We start from the raw sequence: 16499 nt of genomic DNA, 5'->3' as shown, positions 1-16499 counted from the left end.
GGAGGTTACCCAAGAGGTTATGGGGAGAACATTCAAACCTCTCACAGACTGCAGGGGGAGTTGAGCCCAGGTCGCTGGTGCTGTGATAGTGTTACACCAGGGGTCACCAACTTTTTGCACGGTGGACTGGTTTAATATTGATAATATTCTTGCAGACCGGCCGACGGGGGGTGGGGGTGTTAATCACGACCGGAATATAGATAAGTCAACTACAAGTCACTTATAAGTGGCTAATACACTCAATTTTGTTTCTAAAAGGGTTTATCTACTGAACTTAATTTAAACACACAGCGCATATTTTCCTCGCATGAATATAGTGGTAAGTCAATTATAACTCACTTATAAGTCAATAGCATCATAACATTTTAAGTAATGTTTGGATATTAAACACACTGCTATTTTCCTCGTATGAACATATAAAATCATTGCTACACACCAATATTGCTGAATCAGTGGGAGCCCTGGGCTTGTTTCCCTGCAACAAGGGGTGATGGGAGACAGTGATACTCGAAGGGGGTTCCTTATATCCAGTCTATTCCACAATTTAGTTTCGTGGCTCTCAGCACTTGCTTCTGTCCCACTTGCTCATGTATTTTTTCGCTCAAAAAACTCAACAGGTTTGTCTTTAAGTGCAGGGTGCTTGGACTCAAGGTGTCGAAGCAGTTTTGAGGGCTTCATTGCCTCATTAGACAGCCTCCGGGCCCGAACTCCAGCCTCCCACCCGCCGCTAGACGCCTTGGCCAGGTGCGGCTGGTCGTGGGTGGGGTGAGAGGACAAGGTAAAGGCCGGAGGTCCCCATGCCAGGGCTGCAGTGGTCACAGTCCGGAGAGAGTGACCAAGCGATGAGTGCGACAGGGCGTGTGCCCGCCCTCCTTGTAGGTAGGTAGGTAGGATCTATCAGATGACAAAAGTTTGGCTCGAGGGATGACTTTCAGTAGATCGCAGCAAGGAAGCTGCTCAGCTACTTACGAGAAACCCTGAGCCCGAATTAGGTCATCTGCAAATATTTTAGCACCGGGTTCTCCACGAACACTCAGTGTGCTAAACAGGTTCAGAGGCAGTGCCCATCTGTCTGTGCTCCAGGCCAGTAGCAACTGCACTTCTTGCTGGCCACATGAGGCAGCCAGTTACCCGAGGCCAACCAGTGATCCCTTGAGCTAGGATATCACCACGTTTAGGCGACTGATGACCTCGCGTGGGTAATGACTTCGCGTGCATTCAAGTTCAACAGTGGGCGTGACAGGGAATGAGGAAAGGTGCAGCTGACTCATATCGTTTCCTCGTGGCCCGGTAGCACATGCTTTGCACATGGTTGGGGACCACTGTGTTCCACTAACCACTATGCTACCGTGCAACCCCAAGCACAGAGCCCCCCTTCTGTAGTTACTAATGATAAATTCCAGAGCTACCAGAAAGGTACTGCCATCTCTGCCCTTGGTGTGTCTGTCCTGTGAATGGGATTGTGATGGAATCTAGCATACTGTTTGTAAGGTGCAATTCTCAGAATACAATTAGACTGCTGTTTGATTCATCACTCAGATAACTCTCCCAAATTAATCATCTGTCGACACACATTTAGGGTGATAACTTTGATAGCACTAGGGCAGCTTTGCCACATTCAGTTCATTGCCCAAGTCAGTAGATGGTTTAACATCTGATTTGAGTTAAGGCTTCCATCAAGAGACCATTTTTATAGTTTAAGAACATAATGATACATTTTTTATACTTTGGTTTCAAAATCCATGATACAGTTGTTTTTCATCTTTACATTCCTATCCTTTCATTAAAACATTGTTCATAAATAGTATTTGCAATCACTCTGGGAAATTTCTTCCAATACCACCATCTCAATCACGTTCCCACACTTGGAACTGATTTACCATAAGTTTCAAAGACTTAATAATGTCTTTATATTTGCCAATTTCTTTTTATTGACGTATTCCCAGAAAAACAAAAGATTAAAAGCAATGATTTTTAAGGATCATAATTATTGCGTTAGTTTTAATAGTAGTTTTGAAACGAACACTAGTTCAGGAAAAAAAATTGCAGCTACAGGGCTGCAAATAGAGAGGTTTTATATGTTGTCCTGCTTGGCAGAAGACGAGCTATATTGCATTTGACTGAACACTGCTGTAACATTTATGGACTCAGGGGCTTAGACTATTTTTGTCTATTAACTGTATTTTTTTATTATCTTATTTGTGCTCTATGTGCCTTGAGCTGTGTATGATGGTTAGTACTGTACTTTGCACCTCAGCTCTGAAGTAACCAATGGGTATTCGTGTATGGTTCAATGACAATTAAACTTGAATTTCTGAACTTCAGGTTTGAGACTTGGCAGGAATCTGAAAACAAGGATAAGAATTTTACTGGACTGAAAACCAAAATAGGTCTGTAAAGAGTGAAATATGAAACCAGGCCTTGGTGCTAGTTGGGGAAACATTAAGTTCCCAATTAAAATCCCGTTAGCTAGATTTCTGAAAAATGCAAACCCACCTACATAGTTGACAAATTTTGGATTTATATTGATTTCACATTGTATTACTGGAATTTGAAAATAACAAGCCCTTTAACCTACATCAAAATAATAGCATACCTTTCTTTCTCCTCCTGTTCTCTTTTCTCCTCTTCTTCTCGTTCCCTCTGCTCCCGTGCTATTCGCCGTTTCTCAGCCAGAAGCCTCGTGGCCTCTGCTGCGTCAGTGGTACCTGCTGTGATCTTACCAGGAGTCGCAGAAATTATGACCGGAATGCTTTCTATACAAATAAAGAAAAGGTGTTTGAATTAGGCACAAAGTTTCAATGCAAATAGTTAATAAATATGTTAACAAACAAATCATTCATTCACAGACGGATCTATACTTTCCCAGTTTATAAAATCAAAGACACAAACATAAGCGGGACCACTCAAGCCTGCTCTGCCATTTAATAAATTATGAATGAACTTGGCCTCAATAACACTTTTGCATGTGCTCTTCACCCCCTGCACCACCTTGATTTCCTTGTACTTACAACATTTGAATATATTTAAGACACAGGTCTAAAATAACATTTCAGTGTTATCTCTCTAATTTCATACCTCTGAGATTAGATTAGATTCAACTTTATTGTCTCTGTGCTGAGTACAGATACAAAGCCAAATGAAAAGCAGTTAGCATCTAACGAGAAATGCAAAGAATAGTGTTACTTACAAAATAACTGAATAAAAAGTAAGTGCTACAGCACACAAATATAAAAGTACTGAGACAGTACAATATGGGTGCAATACTGCTTAGTGCTTGTGATGTGAGGTTCAGCAGGGTCACAGCCTCAGGGAAGAAGCTCTTCCTGTGCCTGCTGGTGAGGGAGTGGAGGCTCCTGTAGCGCCTACTGGATGGGAGGAGAGGAAAAAGTTCATGATTAAGGTGAGATGCATCCTTCATAATGCCTTTCGCCCTGCCCAGGCAGCATTTATGGTAGATGTTCTCAGTGGTGGGCAATTGAGTGCCGATAATCCACTGGGCAGTTTTCACCACAGGCTGGAGTGCTTGCAGTCCGATACGGGACAATTGCCATATCACACTGAGATGCAGTTGGTGAGTATGCTCTCACTGGTACAGCAGTAAAAGTCTGTCAGTATCCTGGGACAGAGATGAGCTTTCTTGATGCTCTGCAGGAAATAAAGGTGCTGTTGTGCTTTTTTGATCAGGATGGGGGAGTTCAGGGACCAGGTGAAATCCCCAGAAATGTGAACACCAAGGAATTTGAAGCTTGATACACACTCCACTACAGCTCCCTTGATGTAGATTGGAATGTGAGTGTGGTTCCTAGCATGCCTGAAGTCCACAATGATCTCACTGGTCTTCTGGGTGTTAAGGTTGTGTCGGCACACCACACGACCAGGTGCTGGACCTCATCCCTGTAGGCCATCTCATCATCCCTTCTGATCAGGCCAACCACCGTGGTGTCGTCTGCAAACTTGATTATGGAGTCAGAACCATGTACAGGAACGCAGTCATAGGTGAAAAGGGAGTATAGAAAAGGGATAGAGAATTTCAATGAGTCATGACCCTTAGAGGAAAGAGTTCTTGTCTTTCCAGTCTAAGTGGATGATACCTTACTCTGAAACTGGCCCCCTCGTTCAAGATACCACCTTCCTTCCCTGCCCCCACCTCACAGCAGAGGGAAACCTCCTCTCAGCATCCACACTCCCAACCCCTCTCAGAATCTTATTTCAGAAAGATCGCTTCTCATTTATCTAAACAATCAATATAGAATTCAAACCAATGCATTTGGAAAAGCTTCTGATAACATATGTAGAAGGATAAATGTCATTGCTGCCTAGTAAACCACATGCTTACTGCTGGGTTTAAGCACATGGTTGTTCTTCCAATACTTCTCTACAAAAAGAAAGTGTTTCACATTCTACAATGCCAGTGTCTGGTTATTGATTTTTATTGTCAGAGGTGCAGGGTTTGGTACTAATCTAGGGGCAGGTTGATAAAGCGCCTTTGCCTCTGGACATTTAATAGAAAGACCTATCCATATGTATGCTTTAAGAAAGGATTCTGTAGTTTGAAGTTAGTCCTTCAAATGAGCACATATGCAAGAATCACCTACGTACTTCTATTCTGATGACTGAAACTGTTCTGGTTTTGAGTTTGGTTCTGGAAAGGAGATGATAAATGTGGTACTGTGTATCATCTCAATTTCTTTTGCAAATTAGGGAAGTAATGAAACCAGAAGGATTCATAACTAAGGTGGTGTAAGGACACTGGCTTGCTTTGATTACAGTCTGCACTGGCTTTGGATCTGTGGTGATTCCATTTGCCAATTATCAAGGATTGTACGTCAGGTAGTGCAGTGCTGAGACCCTGCAGTACTGCAATATAACAGCAGAAGAAATATATGGATCAAGGGAGGTTTTTTTTTTAAAAAAAGAACAATAGAACAGCTGTTCTCAATATTGCTTTGGGCTATTGCTGAATGAAGGGTTTATGGAACGCAAATCTTGGTAAGAAGAATTGGACTAGTCAAGTAATAGTAGTCATAGAAACAGCTGCACAACTGCCAGCTATTTGGCTTAATCTGGTCTGGTAACATTCCACTTACCATGCTAATATATCAGTAAAACCACATCCTTAACACTCGACCCCAACATCTTCCCAACCACTGAAGTCAGACTAACCGGCCTATAATTTCCTCTCTTCTGCCTCTCCCCCTTCTTGAAGAGTTTTGCGACATTTGCAGTTTTCAAGTCCTCCAGAACCATGCCAGAATCAATTGATTCTTAGATCATAACTAATGTCTCCACAATCTCTTCAGCCACCTTTTTCAAAACCCAGTGGTGTATACCATCTGGTCCAAGTGACTTACCAACCTGCAGAACTTTCAGTATCCCAAGAACCTTCTTTTTAGTAATGGCATACAATTAGTAATCACATACTCCAACCCGACACTCCTGAACTTTTGGCATACCGTTAATATCTTTCACGGTGAAGAATGATGCAAAATAATTATTCAGTCATCCACCATTTCCTTGTCCCCCTTGACTACTTCTCCGGCATCATTTTCCAGTGCTTCGATATCCACTCTTGCCTCTCTTTTACACTTTATGTATCTGAAGAAACTTTTGGTATCCTCCTTAATACTACTGGCTGGCTTACCTTTGTATTTCATCTTTTCCTTCTTAATGATTTTTTAGTTGCCTTTTGTTGATTATTAAAAGCTTCCTATTCCTCTAACTTTCCACTAATTATAGCTCTATTATATGCCCTCTCTTTGACTTTTATGCTGGCTTTGACTCCTCTTGTTCGCCACTGCTGTGTCATCTTGCTTTTAGAATGTGTATATTCTGCACCTTCTGAATTGCTTTCAGAAATTCCAGCCATTCTTCTGCCATCATTCCTGCCAGTGTTCTTTTCCAATCAATTTCGGCCAGCTCCTCTCTCATGCCTCTGTAATTCTCTTTACTCCACTGTAATACTGATACATCTGACTTCAGCTTCTCCTTCTCAAATTTCAGGGTGAATTCTATCATATTATGATCATTTCCCAAAGGGTTCCTTTACCTTAAACTCTCTAATTAATTCTGGTTCATTGCACAAGACCCAATCCAGAATATCTAATCCCCTAGTGGGCTCAACCATGATCTGCTCTAAAAAGTCATCTCTTTTCAGAATTCTCTCTTCTAATTTTAGAAGACATCTCTTCTAAAAATCACCCTCTTTAGATCCAGCACTAACCTGATTTTCTCAATATACCTGCATATTAATATCCGCTACGACTATTGTAACTTTGTCCTTTTGGCACACGTTTTCTATCCCCTATTGTAATTTATAGACTACATCCTTACTATTGTCTGGGGGCCTGTATATAAATCCCATCAGGGTCTTTTTACTTTTGCAGTTCCTTAGCTCTACCCACTATGATTCAACACTTTCCAACCCTACATCACCACTTTCTAATGACTTGATTTCGATTTTCACCAACAAAGCTACAGCACCCCCTCTGCCTACCTGCCTGTCCTATCGGTAAAATGTGTTTTCTTGGATGTTAAGCTCCCAGCTGTAATCTTCTTTCAGCCACAATTCAGTGATGCCCACAAATCCTACATGCCAATCTGTAACTGTGCTACAAGTTCACCGATCTTAATCTGTATACTGCGTGGATTCAGATATAATACCTTCAGTCCAGAAATCACCTTTTTCCAATTTGTCTGTCTTTTACATTTCAACTCATCCTGTTGACTGCAATTCAACATCTAAAGAAAATTGAAGCCTGGATTACAGAGGAGGTAGTGTAGTCCATGAAAGAAAACAAATGCGTAGGATGTAGGTAATTCTAATGTAGCCAAACAAGATAAGAAAGACAATGAAAAAGGGAAAAAAATGAACAAGGAGCCAAATGAAAAGGAAATCCAGAAGTCTATATGCATACAAATAATGAGTAGATAAGTGAAAGGAGGGGTAGGGCCTGTAGTGATATAGAAAGTGATCTAAGGAAATTATAAAGCAGCATAGCTGAAACACCAAGTTAGTATTTAATATGGGCCTTTAACCAGGCAAAACCCCACAGCAAGGAAAGGTGATAGAAGATAAAGAACAAGGAGGACAAGGTAAGCTATTATTCTTTTCAGTAACTATAGCTTAATATCAGTTAATTTTTAAACTAGAAATGCTTGATACCAAAGCAACAATTTAAAAAATATTTTAATAACATTAATGTCATTTATCAAATGAATTTTTGCTTTCATTCCAGTTTTGGGAGTTCTGATGTGACTAACAAGGTTCAAAACGATGGGCTTTTCCCACAGAGCAGGGAGGAGGGTAGGTACTTTGCATGGCAGTACTCTTCTCTTGCTGTTTATGCAGGACTTTGTGGGACCATGAAGTACGGGCTTGAGGTTCCTAATACCATTCTGAATGCTTCTACTCTACCTTGATGTGTCATATCATCAGCAATTTCCAGGGTGGAGGTATCGTAAATGGTCCATGTTTTTCAGGATCTTGTCATGAATATTTATTGTGAGCGAGCTAAATAGAGCTGAAGATTTATTGGAGGCCAGATGTGACACTCCAATGCAAAAGACTGAGAAAAATTTTTGGGCAATGATTTATTTGACATCAGTCTTTATTAAGAATGACTCTGTTGTATATCTACTGCTAAGCATCAGATTGCATGAAGTTGTGGAGCAAAAGAAAGATACAAACTTCTGCAAGCCATCAAATTTGAGATGTTACACAGTACTTTCTGATCTAAGGAAACAAAGACTTTAGAGATGTTGAAAAGCAAATGCAATAGCTTCTGAGAACTGTGTCCTTACTTTTCCTGCAAAGACTATAGATCTGTATTAATATTCACACAAATCCAACTTTTTCAATTGCTTTAGGCAAGACAGAAGTGATCTCAAATTGATTTCTTCTGCAGTGAAGATATATTAGTAATAATCCAAGTCCAAGTACACAGGAATATTACAATTCCAAATGCACAGAATTACACTAAAAAGAATTGTTAGGTATGGCACAGCAAATGAATATGTGAAGATCAACAGGAAAGTAGTGTGGTAAAGAAAACTAAACCCTGTTTCTATAAAATGCTTATTGAGAAAGTCTCTCCCTCTCCCTCCCTCCTCCCCCCCCCCCCCATAGGACTCATAAAGCCTGAATAAATGGAATATCTGGAATATTTTGGTATAGATTATGCCCAGTTCAATCAATACACAGTGAGCTTCCTTTAGCGATTGTTAAATGGGTAGACCATCTGCCACTCAAAATAGATCAAACACAAAAGGATGCTGCAAACAGATCCATTTGCCACTACAATGCTGCTTGACTGCTAAGTTCTTCAGGCACTCAGTTTCAATACATCTTGTGACAATGTAGTATATTCATAAAAGATTGAAGATATTCATATGTTAGAATGTTGTTCTTAAACTACAGTTCAGTATTCAACACCATAATTCCCTCCAGACTTGACAGGAAGCTCAGAGACCTCAACCTGCACCCCACCTTGCACAGCTGGATTCTAGACTTCTTATTAGATCGCCGACAAATGGTAAAGATGGGCTCCCTCACCTCTGCTCCTCATACAGGTGTCCCCCCCCCCCCCACCAGGACTATGTCTTGTGTCTCTTTCTCTAATCCCCTTACACCCACGACCTACTGCCACACACAGTTCCAATCTGCTGATCAAATTCGCAGATGACACAACTTTGACTGGCCTTGTTTCTAGAGGTAATGAGACAGCCTACAGAGGAGAGGTCGACACTCTGTCACAGTGATGCCAGGATAACAACCTCTCCCTCAATGCCCAAAAAACAAAAGAGCTGATTGTTGACTACAGGAGGAATGGAGACAGGCTGAACCTGATCAACATCAGTGGGTCTGCAGCTGAGAGGGTGATTAGTTTCAAGATCCTCAGTACACACATTACCGATGATCTCACCTAGACCGTACACACTGACTTTGTGGCAAAATAAAAGCACAACAGCCTCTCTTCCATCTCAGGCGACTAAAGAAGTTCAGCATGGGCTCCCAAATCCTCAAAACCTTCTACAGGGGCACCATTGAGAGCATCCTGACTGGCTGTATCACTGCCTGGTACAGGCACTGCACCAACATTGATTGCTGGGCACTTCTGAGAGTGATATGGACAGCCCAGCACATCTGTGGATGTGAACTTCCCTCCACTAGGATATTTACAGCAGGAGGTGCAGAAAGAAGGCCTGGAGGATCATCAGGGGCTCCAGTCACCCCAAACGTAGACTGTTTCAGCTGCTTCCGCCTGACAAATGGTACCGCAGCATTAAAACCAGGACTAACAGGCTATGGGACAGCTTTTTACAAGCCATTAGATTTTTAAATTCACATGCCTGTACATGGAAACTGAGTCATATCGCGAAGATTTTTACTCCCTCACGTTGTGGAATAGTTTTAAGATTTTAAACAAATTCTGAATTCTGAGAAATTTGTACCTTTAAACTCTGATTTTGCACGAGTTGAAAGGACATCAGCTGTTTAACTACTAACATAAGATAATTTGTGTTTAACATAAGATATGGCATGCTTACCTTCATCCTCCTGATTTTTTTGACTCATTTCTTCCTCCTTTACTTCACACTCAGATGCTTTGGCTGGACGAACATTCCCAGGAGAAGATGGCCTCTGGATTGTTGAATTTTTCACTGAGCCAGGTGGTGACACGAGTACTTTTGGAGTCGTTGGTTTTGTTGATAATCTATTACAAACAAAAGTAAAAACTGTACAAATATAACAAAGGTATCAGTTGCTTACTTCATACAACCCCCCTCCCAAAATGCCAATCATAACTCCCTCTAAACTATATTTAAATTTTGACATTTTGCAAGCCTGTATAAACAATGTTGTTGCAGTTAGCAGAATAAACTTGTACTTTCCTCACCGAACTGTGGATGGCATTGGTGACTTATTTTTCACATACAAAGGTGAATATGACCTCTTCGCTGCTGTACTTGTAGCTAGAGCTACAGCTGCATTTTTTTCCCTTTCATTTTCTCTCTCCTTTTCTTTTTTGTCCATCTAAGACAATTAAAAATCATTTCAGAAAAAAATTACCATATTTTACATTACTATTGAAAAATATATTGGTATCATAACAGATGAAATATTTGAAAACAGACACTGGACTGATAAATCTTTAGCTAAAGACTACCTTCAAATCTGCCTTCAGCAGTCATTGAAGATTATTGGGTCACATTGTGCTGTGCTTTAGTGAAGATTTATCAAATTAAAAATTCAAAATTATCATTCTTTAGGCACTGCATATATTACAGGTAATGAACTTATTTGATGCATAAATGGGCATCCAAGTACAAAATTAATTAGTACATCACCCATTGGTTCCTTATTTAGAGCCAGAGTCAGAGAGTTGTGTAGCACAAAAAGCAGACCCTTCAACCCACCACAAGCATGCTAATCTTGTTGCCCATCTACATTAATCTCATTTTCCCTCATTAGGACTGTATCTTCCATGCTCTGCCTACTTTGTATGATCATCGTAATATCTTCAAACCATAATGATTGTATCTGACTCCAGCAAGCTCCAGATATAAACTTCTATGTAGAAAAAATATCTTTTCCTTCAATTCCTCTTTAAGACTCGAGGTTTTGGCAGACCTAGGCAATGTTTTCCAGCTCATCTGCGAAACGGCTTATTCTTTTTTTTTTCCTCCTGTCCCTCTGTGGTTGGGGTCCTGTCGGAGTCTGTGATCCACAGCTATAGCTCGGACTACAGTTTCCACGTCCAGTGGATACTCATTCTCGGACTAACTAACTGTGCAGGGCTAGAAGACATGCACCTTCGCAGATGACCCAGCTGTTCACTGATGTCGCCAACTGAAGTGTCACAGGAGACAAACAGAGACAGCAGCTGGTGTGCACTACTATCAGAAGAAGGCCTCTACACTTGAGCAATCCTCTCCCTCTCTCTCCCTGTGAGTGAGAGCCTGTCTTGTCCTCAAGTCAGGGTGACAGATCTGCTGGTCTATTGCAGGAGCTCTCTCTCTCTCTCCCTCACGAGTGAGGGAGAGCCTGTGAGATACCAAAGTGTTGAGATGTACTGTAGTTTACGATGGACTCTGGATCAAGATCACTTTGGGGTCTTTGCTATTGCTTGCATGGTGGGGGAGAGAGAGAGGTTTTGATGCTTTTGTTGCTGCTTGTGCATGGGGAGGGGGTTGGGGTTCTGATACTTCTGTCATTCATTCCTTGGGCTTTTTTCCCCGTTTTGTGGATATCTGTGAAGAATAAGAATTTCTGGTTGTATACTATATACATTCTCTGATATTAAATTGAACCACTCAACCATTAAAACTCCTTCCTACTACCTTAAACTCAGGCTCCCTTATTTTTGGTAAACTTACTACAGGAAAAATAGTAATCTATTCTAAGCCTCTAAGAGACCTTGTTGTGGTTTGGAGGCTTGTGTGCTTCAATGACCTGAAGAGCTATTTTGGCTGGCTCCAGCCAAAATAATTGGAGTGCTTTATGTTTTGGCTTGTGGTAGGGTCATCCATGTCAAACAGATCAAAGGGTAGAGGACAGACTAAGAGTGGTCCACCAGTCCAAACCAAACTGTTATAGAAAGAGCAATGAAGAATCTTTCTACATCTGAACGTGATGGTATTCCTGAGTCTCCACCTGGAACTTGCACAACTGACGGTAGTGAAAACTGAGCTACTGACAAGATAAAGGAAGCCCCGAGCAGTGCCAGAGATGGAGGACCTTCATTGCTGCCCTAAATGTCAGCAGCTTAACAGGCAGTAGATAGATCTATTCTAAAACTATTTTAGTTTTATATATTTCTATCACCTTGCACTCGTCTCCTCTCCTATAAAAAGATCACCCTATTCAACCTCTTCTAAAAACTAAAGTTCTCCACACCAGGCAACACCTTGTACAAGACAACAGAGAGGCTATACCTGGAATACTGTGTATAGTTTTGGTTATCCTTTTATAGTAAAGACGTCATTAAGTTGGAAAAAGTACAAAGAAAATTATGAGATCGTCTGAATTCAAGAGCCTGAGTTAGAGGAAGAGCTTGGGCAGGCGAGGACATTATTCCTTGAAGCACAACGGACAGGGGAGAAAACAGAATGGGAAGAAGGAATAGGAGAAGTGGATGGGGAACCCGAGGAGAGATGTATAAAATCATGAAGGGCATAGTTAGCATGAATGCAAAGTGTCATTTCCTAGGTAAAGAGAATCACTGCTTCTAAAACAATGATCAGGGAAAAATATAGGCATATGGATTAATGGACCATCAGTATGGATTGCTAAGTAGGTCCTGTTTGGCTGAGCTGATTTAATTTTTTGATGAGATGGCAGATGAGTGAATGAAGTGTAACAGATGTTACACATCTTCAGAGAATTGCTGGTCAGAAAATACGGGGTGTCAATAAAAATAAAAAGCAATTAAAAGTAATTGGCTTATAAAAAATATTAATGTGTTGGATATGAATGCACAAGGTAAAATCTCAAAATCTGTAATTATCTCAAAATTGAAAGGATAAAAAGAGAGGACAAAGAACTTTTATAAGTCAGCAGACTGGGCAGATGAAACTTCAATACAGAGAAGTATGAACATAAGAAGATATGAAATAGAAGGAGTAGGCCATCTGGCCTGTTGAGCTCCACCTTCAATAAGATCATGGCTGCTCTGGCCCTGGACTTTATCTATCTGCCTTTTCCCCATAACTTTCAATTCCCCTATAATGCAAATATCTCTCCAAACTTTGTCTTAAAAGAATTTACTGAGGTATCCTCTGTTGCTTCATTGGGAAAGAATTCCACAGATTCACCATTCTCTGGAAAAAGTAGTTCCTCATCTCTGTCCTATATTTACTCCCCCGAATCTTGAGGTTATGTTCCCTAGTCCTAGTCTCACCTACCAATGGAAGCAACTTTCCTGCCTCTATATTATATTATCTAACATATATATATTATATATTAGATAATATATATCTATATTATATTATCTATATTATCTAACACTTTCATAATTTCATATGTTTCTATAAGATCTCCTCTCATCCTTCTGAATTCCAGTGAGTACAGTCCCAGACGACTTAATCTCTCCTCACAGTCTAACCCCCTCATTTCTGGAATCAACCCGGTGAATCTCCTCTGCACTGCCTCCAAAGCCAGTATACCCTCCATTAAGTAAGGAGACCAGAACTGCATGCAGTACTCCAGATGTGGCCTCACCAGTACCCTGTACAGTTGCAGCTTAACCTCCCTGCTCTTAAGTTCAATGTCTCTAGTAATGAAGGCCAACATTCCATTTGCCTTCTTGAAGAGATACACTTTGGCAGAAAGACTGAATGAATAATATAGACAAATTGGCTCAGTTTCAATTGGATGCCAGGCAAACAGAACACAAGAATTTGGATGTATATGTATGCACATCTTTGAAAGTGGCAGAAGATACTATTGTCCTCTCTTTGGTGACATACCAAATCTCCTGGCATTCCTAATAACATACTGCTGTTGGTGTGATTACATCAATATGGTGGGCTCAGGATAGATCCTCTGAGAAATTAAAGCTGCTCGTCCCTTCCATCGTTGAGCCCTCAATGAGGACTGGTGTGTGTTCTCCCAAATTCTTGCTCCTGGAGCCATAATCACGTTCTAGGACTTGCTGACTTTGAGTGCAAGTTTGGTGTTGTGACACCACTCAATCAGCCTATTTTGCTTCTGTCCACTTTCTCATCACCAAATGAGATTCTGCCAACAACAGTTGCGTTATTCGCAAATTTATAGATGGTGTTTGAGCCATGCCTGGCCACAGTCATGAATGTAGAGAGGTTACAGCAGGGGACTAAACTCGCATCCTTAGTGACGGTGGTCTCCCAATGAGGAAGTCAAGATCAAATTACAAAGGCCCAGAGTTTGTTTATCAGTACGGAGGAGTTACGGTGTTGAATGCTGTTGTAATCGAAAAACAGCAGACTGACATAGGCATTGCTGTTGTCAGGTGGTCTATAGCCCAGTGAAGAGCCAATGAGATTATGTCTTATGCAGACCTGTTGTAATGGAAGGCAAATGGTAGTTTGTCCAGCTTCACATCCTTGCTCAGCCATGAGTTAATTCTAACAATGACCAACTTCTCAAAGCACTTCATCATCATAAATTAGAGTACTGCTGGGCGATAGTCGTTGAGGAAGCTCACTCCCTGCTCTTCTTGGTCACCGGTGTGAATAATGCCCTTTTTAAGCAAGTGGGAATCTCCATCTACAGTAGTGAGAAGCTGAAGATGTCCTTGAACATTCCCACCAGTTGATTGGCATAGGCTTTTAGTACCCGGCTTCTAGTTTGGGTACATTTGGTATGTTATTGGAGGTACAATTATTCATGCACGTCTTCAAGTTAGTGACAACGATGGCATATTAATTCAGATCTGAAGATTAAACTCTGAGTACAGTCCAGTCCAGTGATTCAAAGCAGTCCTGCAAGCAATCTTCCACCTCCCTTCACCATACCTTAGCAGTCCTCAGGCTCTACCTATGACTGGACTTGCCAAAGGCATGGTAAGTGTTCTTGATGGTGCTGTAAAAGTAATTAAGTTGGATGGCTCCTCTTCTTCCACAAGTAATATGTTAGTGATAGTTTCATCAAGCTGACCTATGAAGCAGAGGGCCTATCTGGAGTACTATGTATAGTATTGGTCTCATATAATATGTTGGAAGCAGATCAGAGTGCTTACTTGACTAACACCTGTAAAGACCAATAGGTCATCTTGTGAGGAAAGGTTGAACAAAATAACCAGGCTGGAATTTGACTGAATTTTAAGATTCTGCATGTAGAATGAGCAGTTCTATTGTGGAGAATAGAGGACCAGGACTCCATGCTTAAAAGTTAGATCATTGCCTATTGAAGACAGACATTAAATGAAATCATTTATTGAAGGTTCAGAGCCTTTGAAACTTTTCTTCTAAGAAGCAATGATAGCAGAGTCTTTCCACTTTTAAGGCAGAGGTAATATTGATTCTTTAGAAAGGAGGCAAAAGATTATTAAAGAGAGATGCAAATGCAAAGTTGAGATGACAATCAGATCAGCCATGACCATATTAGATGGTGAAGCAAAGGTAAGTGGATAAATAACCTACTCCTGCTCCTAATTCATATGTTTACATGTACTTCTGGTTATCAACTTAAGGATACGAAGGTTGTAAGGCAAAAAGAGAAAATGATCCTTATATTTGGCAACTTGAGGACCAGGAACCAAAATTCCAAAATGCTGCAAAATGCTAAGAAATACATGCAAGCACTTGGTGAAAGTATATCAAAACTACAAGGTGGTTACAGGCTATGACTTTGTCTTTAACTACAATGAGACTAATCAGAGAACTAGAGGATTTGTTGAGACATTGGAGGAAAAATAATTTGTAAAGCTATGGAGAATGTCTGAATAGATTACTCAAAAAGCTCTATTCGTGCTCGCTTCGGCAGCACATATACTAAAATTGGAACGATACAGAGAAGATTAGCATGGCCCCTGCGCAAGGATGACACGCAAATTCGTGAAGTGTTCCATATTTATAAAAAAAAAGCTCTATTCTCCACACTTGTTTATGACATTTTAAAAATGCACATGAACTCCTCAAATTTCTTTGGACACACAATGGTTCCTTCTTTTCATGGTTTACAATGTATACTTTTATTTCCCTTTAACTGCAAGTGGATGATCTCAAATTTGCAGAAATCAGTGTTTGCGCGCGTGTTGGAGGGGGCATGGTGGGGGAGCAAGGTGGAATTTTTAAGGAAATGTTGTGCAGGGTGTGATTTTTACACATGGGGGTGGTAGCTGCTTCGAACAGGCTGCTGAAGCAGTGAGCGAAGCAGCTATGATAGGAGACTGGAATATGAATATAAAGTGAAAGATATGTAGGCAGAAGAGATTTAGTTTAATTTGCCATCATGTTCAGTGAAGACATTGTGGGCCAAGGGCCTTGCTTCTGTGCTGTACTGTTCTATGTTATTTTACTTCTATCAGCATCTGACATGGCAGCAAAATCAATCCAAATTTGCCCAACCTCTCCTTACAGCTCCAATTCATGCAACATTGTGTTAAAATGCTTAGGTGCCCTCTCCAAAGCCTTCACATCTTTTCTGCAATGTAGCAACTAGAACCGCAGTCGCCGCAGCTTTGGCTAGCTATTGTATAGCATTTGGACAGCACTGAATCCTTTTGTAATTTTATACTTTCATCTGTTTAGAATGGTGTCCTAAATGCATCATTGATAAAAATAGATACGCAGCTTCCCATTTCATCATAAATCCCTTTATAAATGAAGCGAGTAATTGCAGCCTCAACACAACTCCTTCCGGCACAGAATCAGCTACGGTTACCCACTTTGTGCTTCCATAGAACATTACAGCACAGAAAACAGGCCACTTGGCCCTTCTAGTCTGTGCCAAAACTTTATTCCACTAGTCCCATTGACCTGCACCCAGTCCATAACACTCCGGACCTCTCCCATCC

The 16499-nt window shown here is 40.8% G+C and overlaps 1 protein-coding gene and 1 non-coding gene across 6 annotated transcripts in view; one reads left to right on the top strand and one right to left on the bottom strand.

Annotated features, from left to right (window-relative positions):
* map7b (microtubule-associated protein 7b) overlaps window positions 1–16499 on the bottom strand; it is a 160529-nt gene that overhangs the window by 39029 nt on the left and 105001 nt on the right. For all 5 annotated transcript variants that reach the window (XM_073056298.1, XM_073056296.1, XM_073056297.1 and 2 more), the window contains 3 exons: window positions 9900–10036; window positions 9550–9716; window positions 2597–2756 (listed from right to left, as the gene is read on the bottom strand). In XM_073056298.1, coding sequence (XP_072912399.1) covers window positions 2597–2756; window positions 9550–9716; window positions 9900–10036 — 464 coding nt within the window. The remainder of the gene's footprint in view (window positions 1–2596; window positions 2757–9549; window positions 9717–9899; window positions 10037–16499) is intronic.
* Window positions 15451–15557, top strand: LOC140733828 (U6 spliceosomal RNA). The gene has a single exon (XR_012100383.1). It is a non-coding gene; the product is annotated as a U6 spliceosomal RNA (small nuclear RNA).

The sequence above is a fragment of the Hemitrygon akajei genome, chromosome 9, assembly GCF_048418815.1.
Source record: "Hemitrygon akajei chromosome 9, sHemAka1.3, whole genome shotgun sequence".
Taxonomy (NCBI): Eukaryota; Metazoa; Chordata; class Chondrichthyes; order Myliobatiformes; family Dasyatidae; genus Hemitrygon; species Hemitrygon akajei.
The sequence above is the reverse complement of the archived record's forward strand: the minus strand, read 5'-3'. Positions and strand labels throughout refer to the sequence as shown.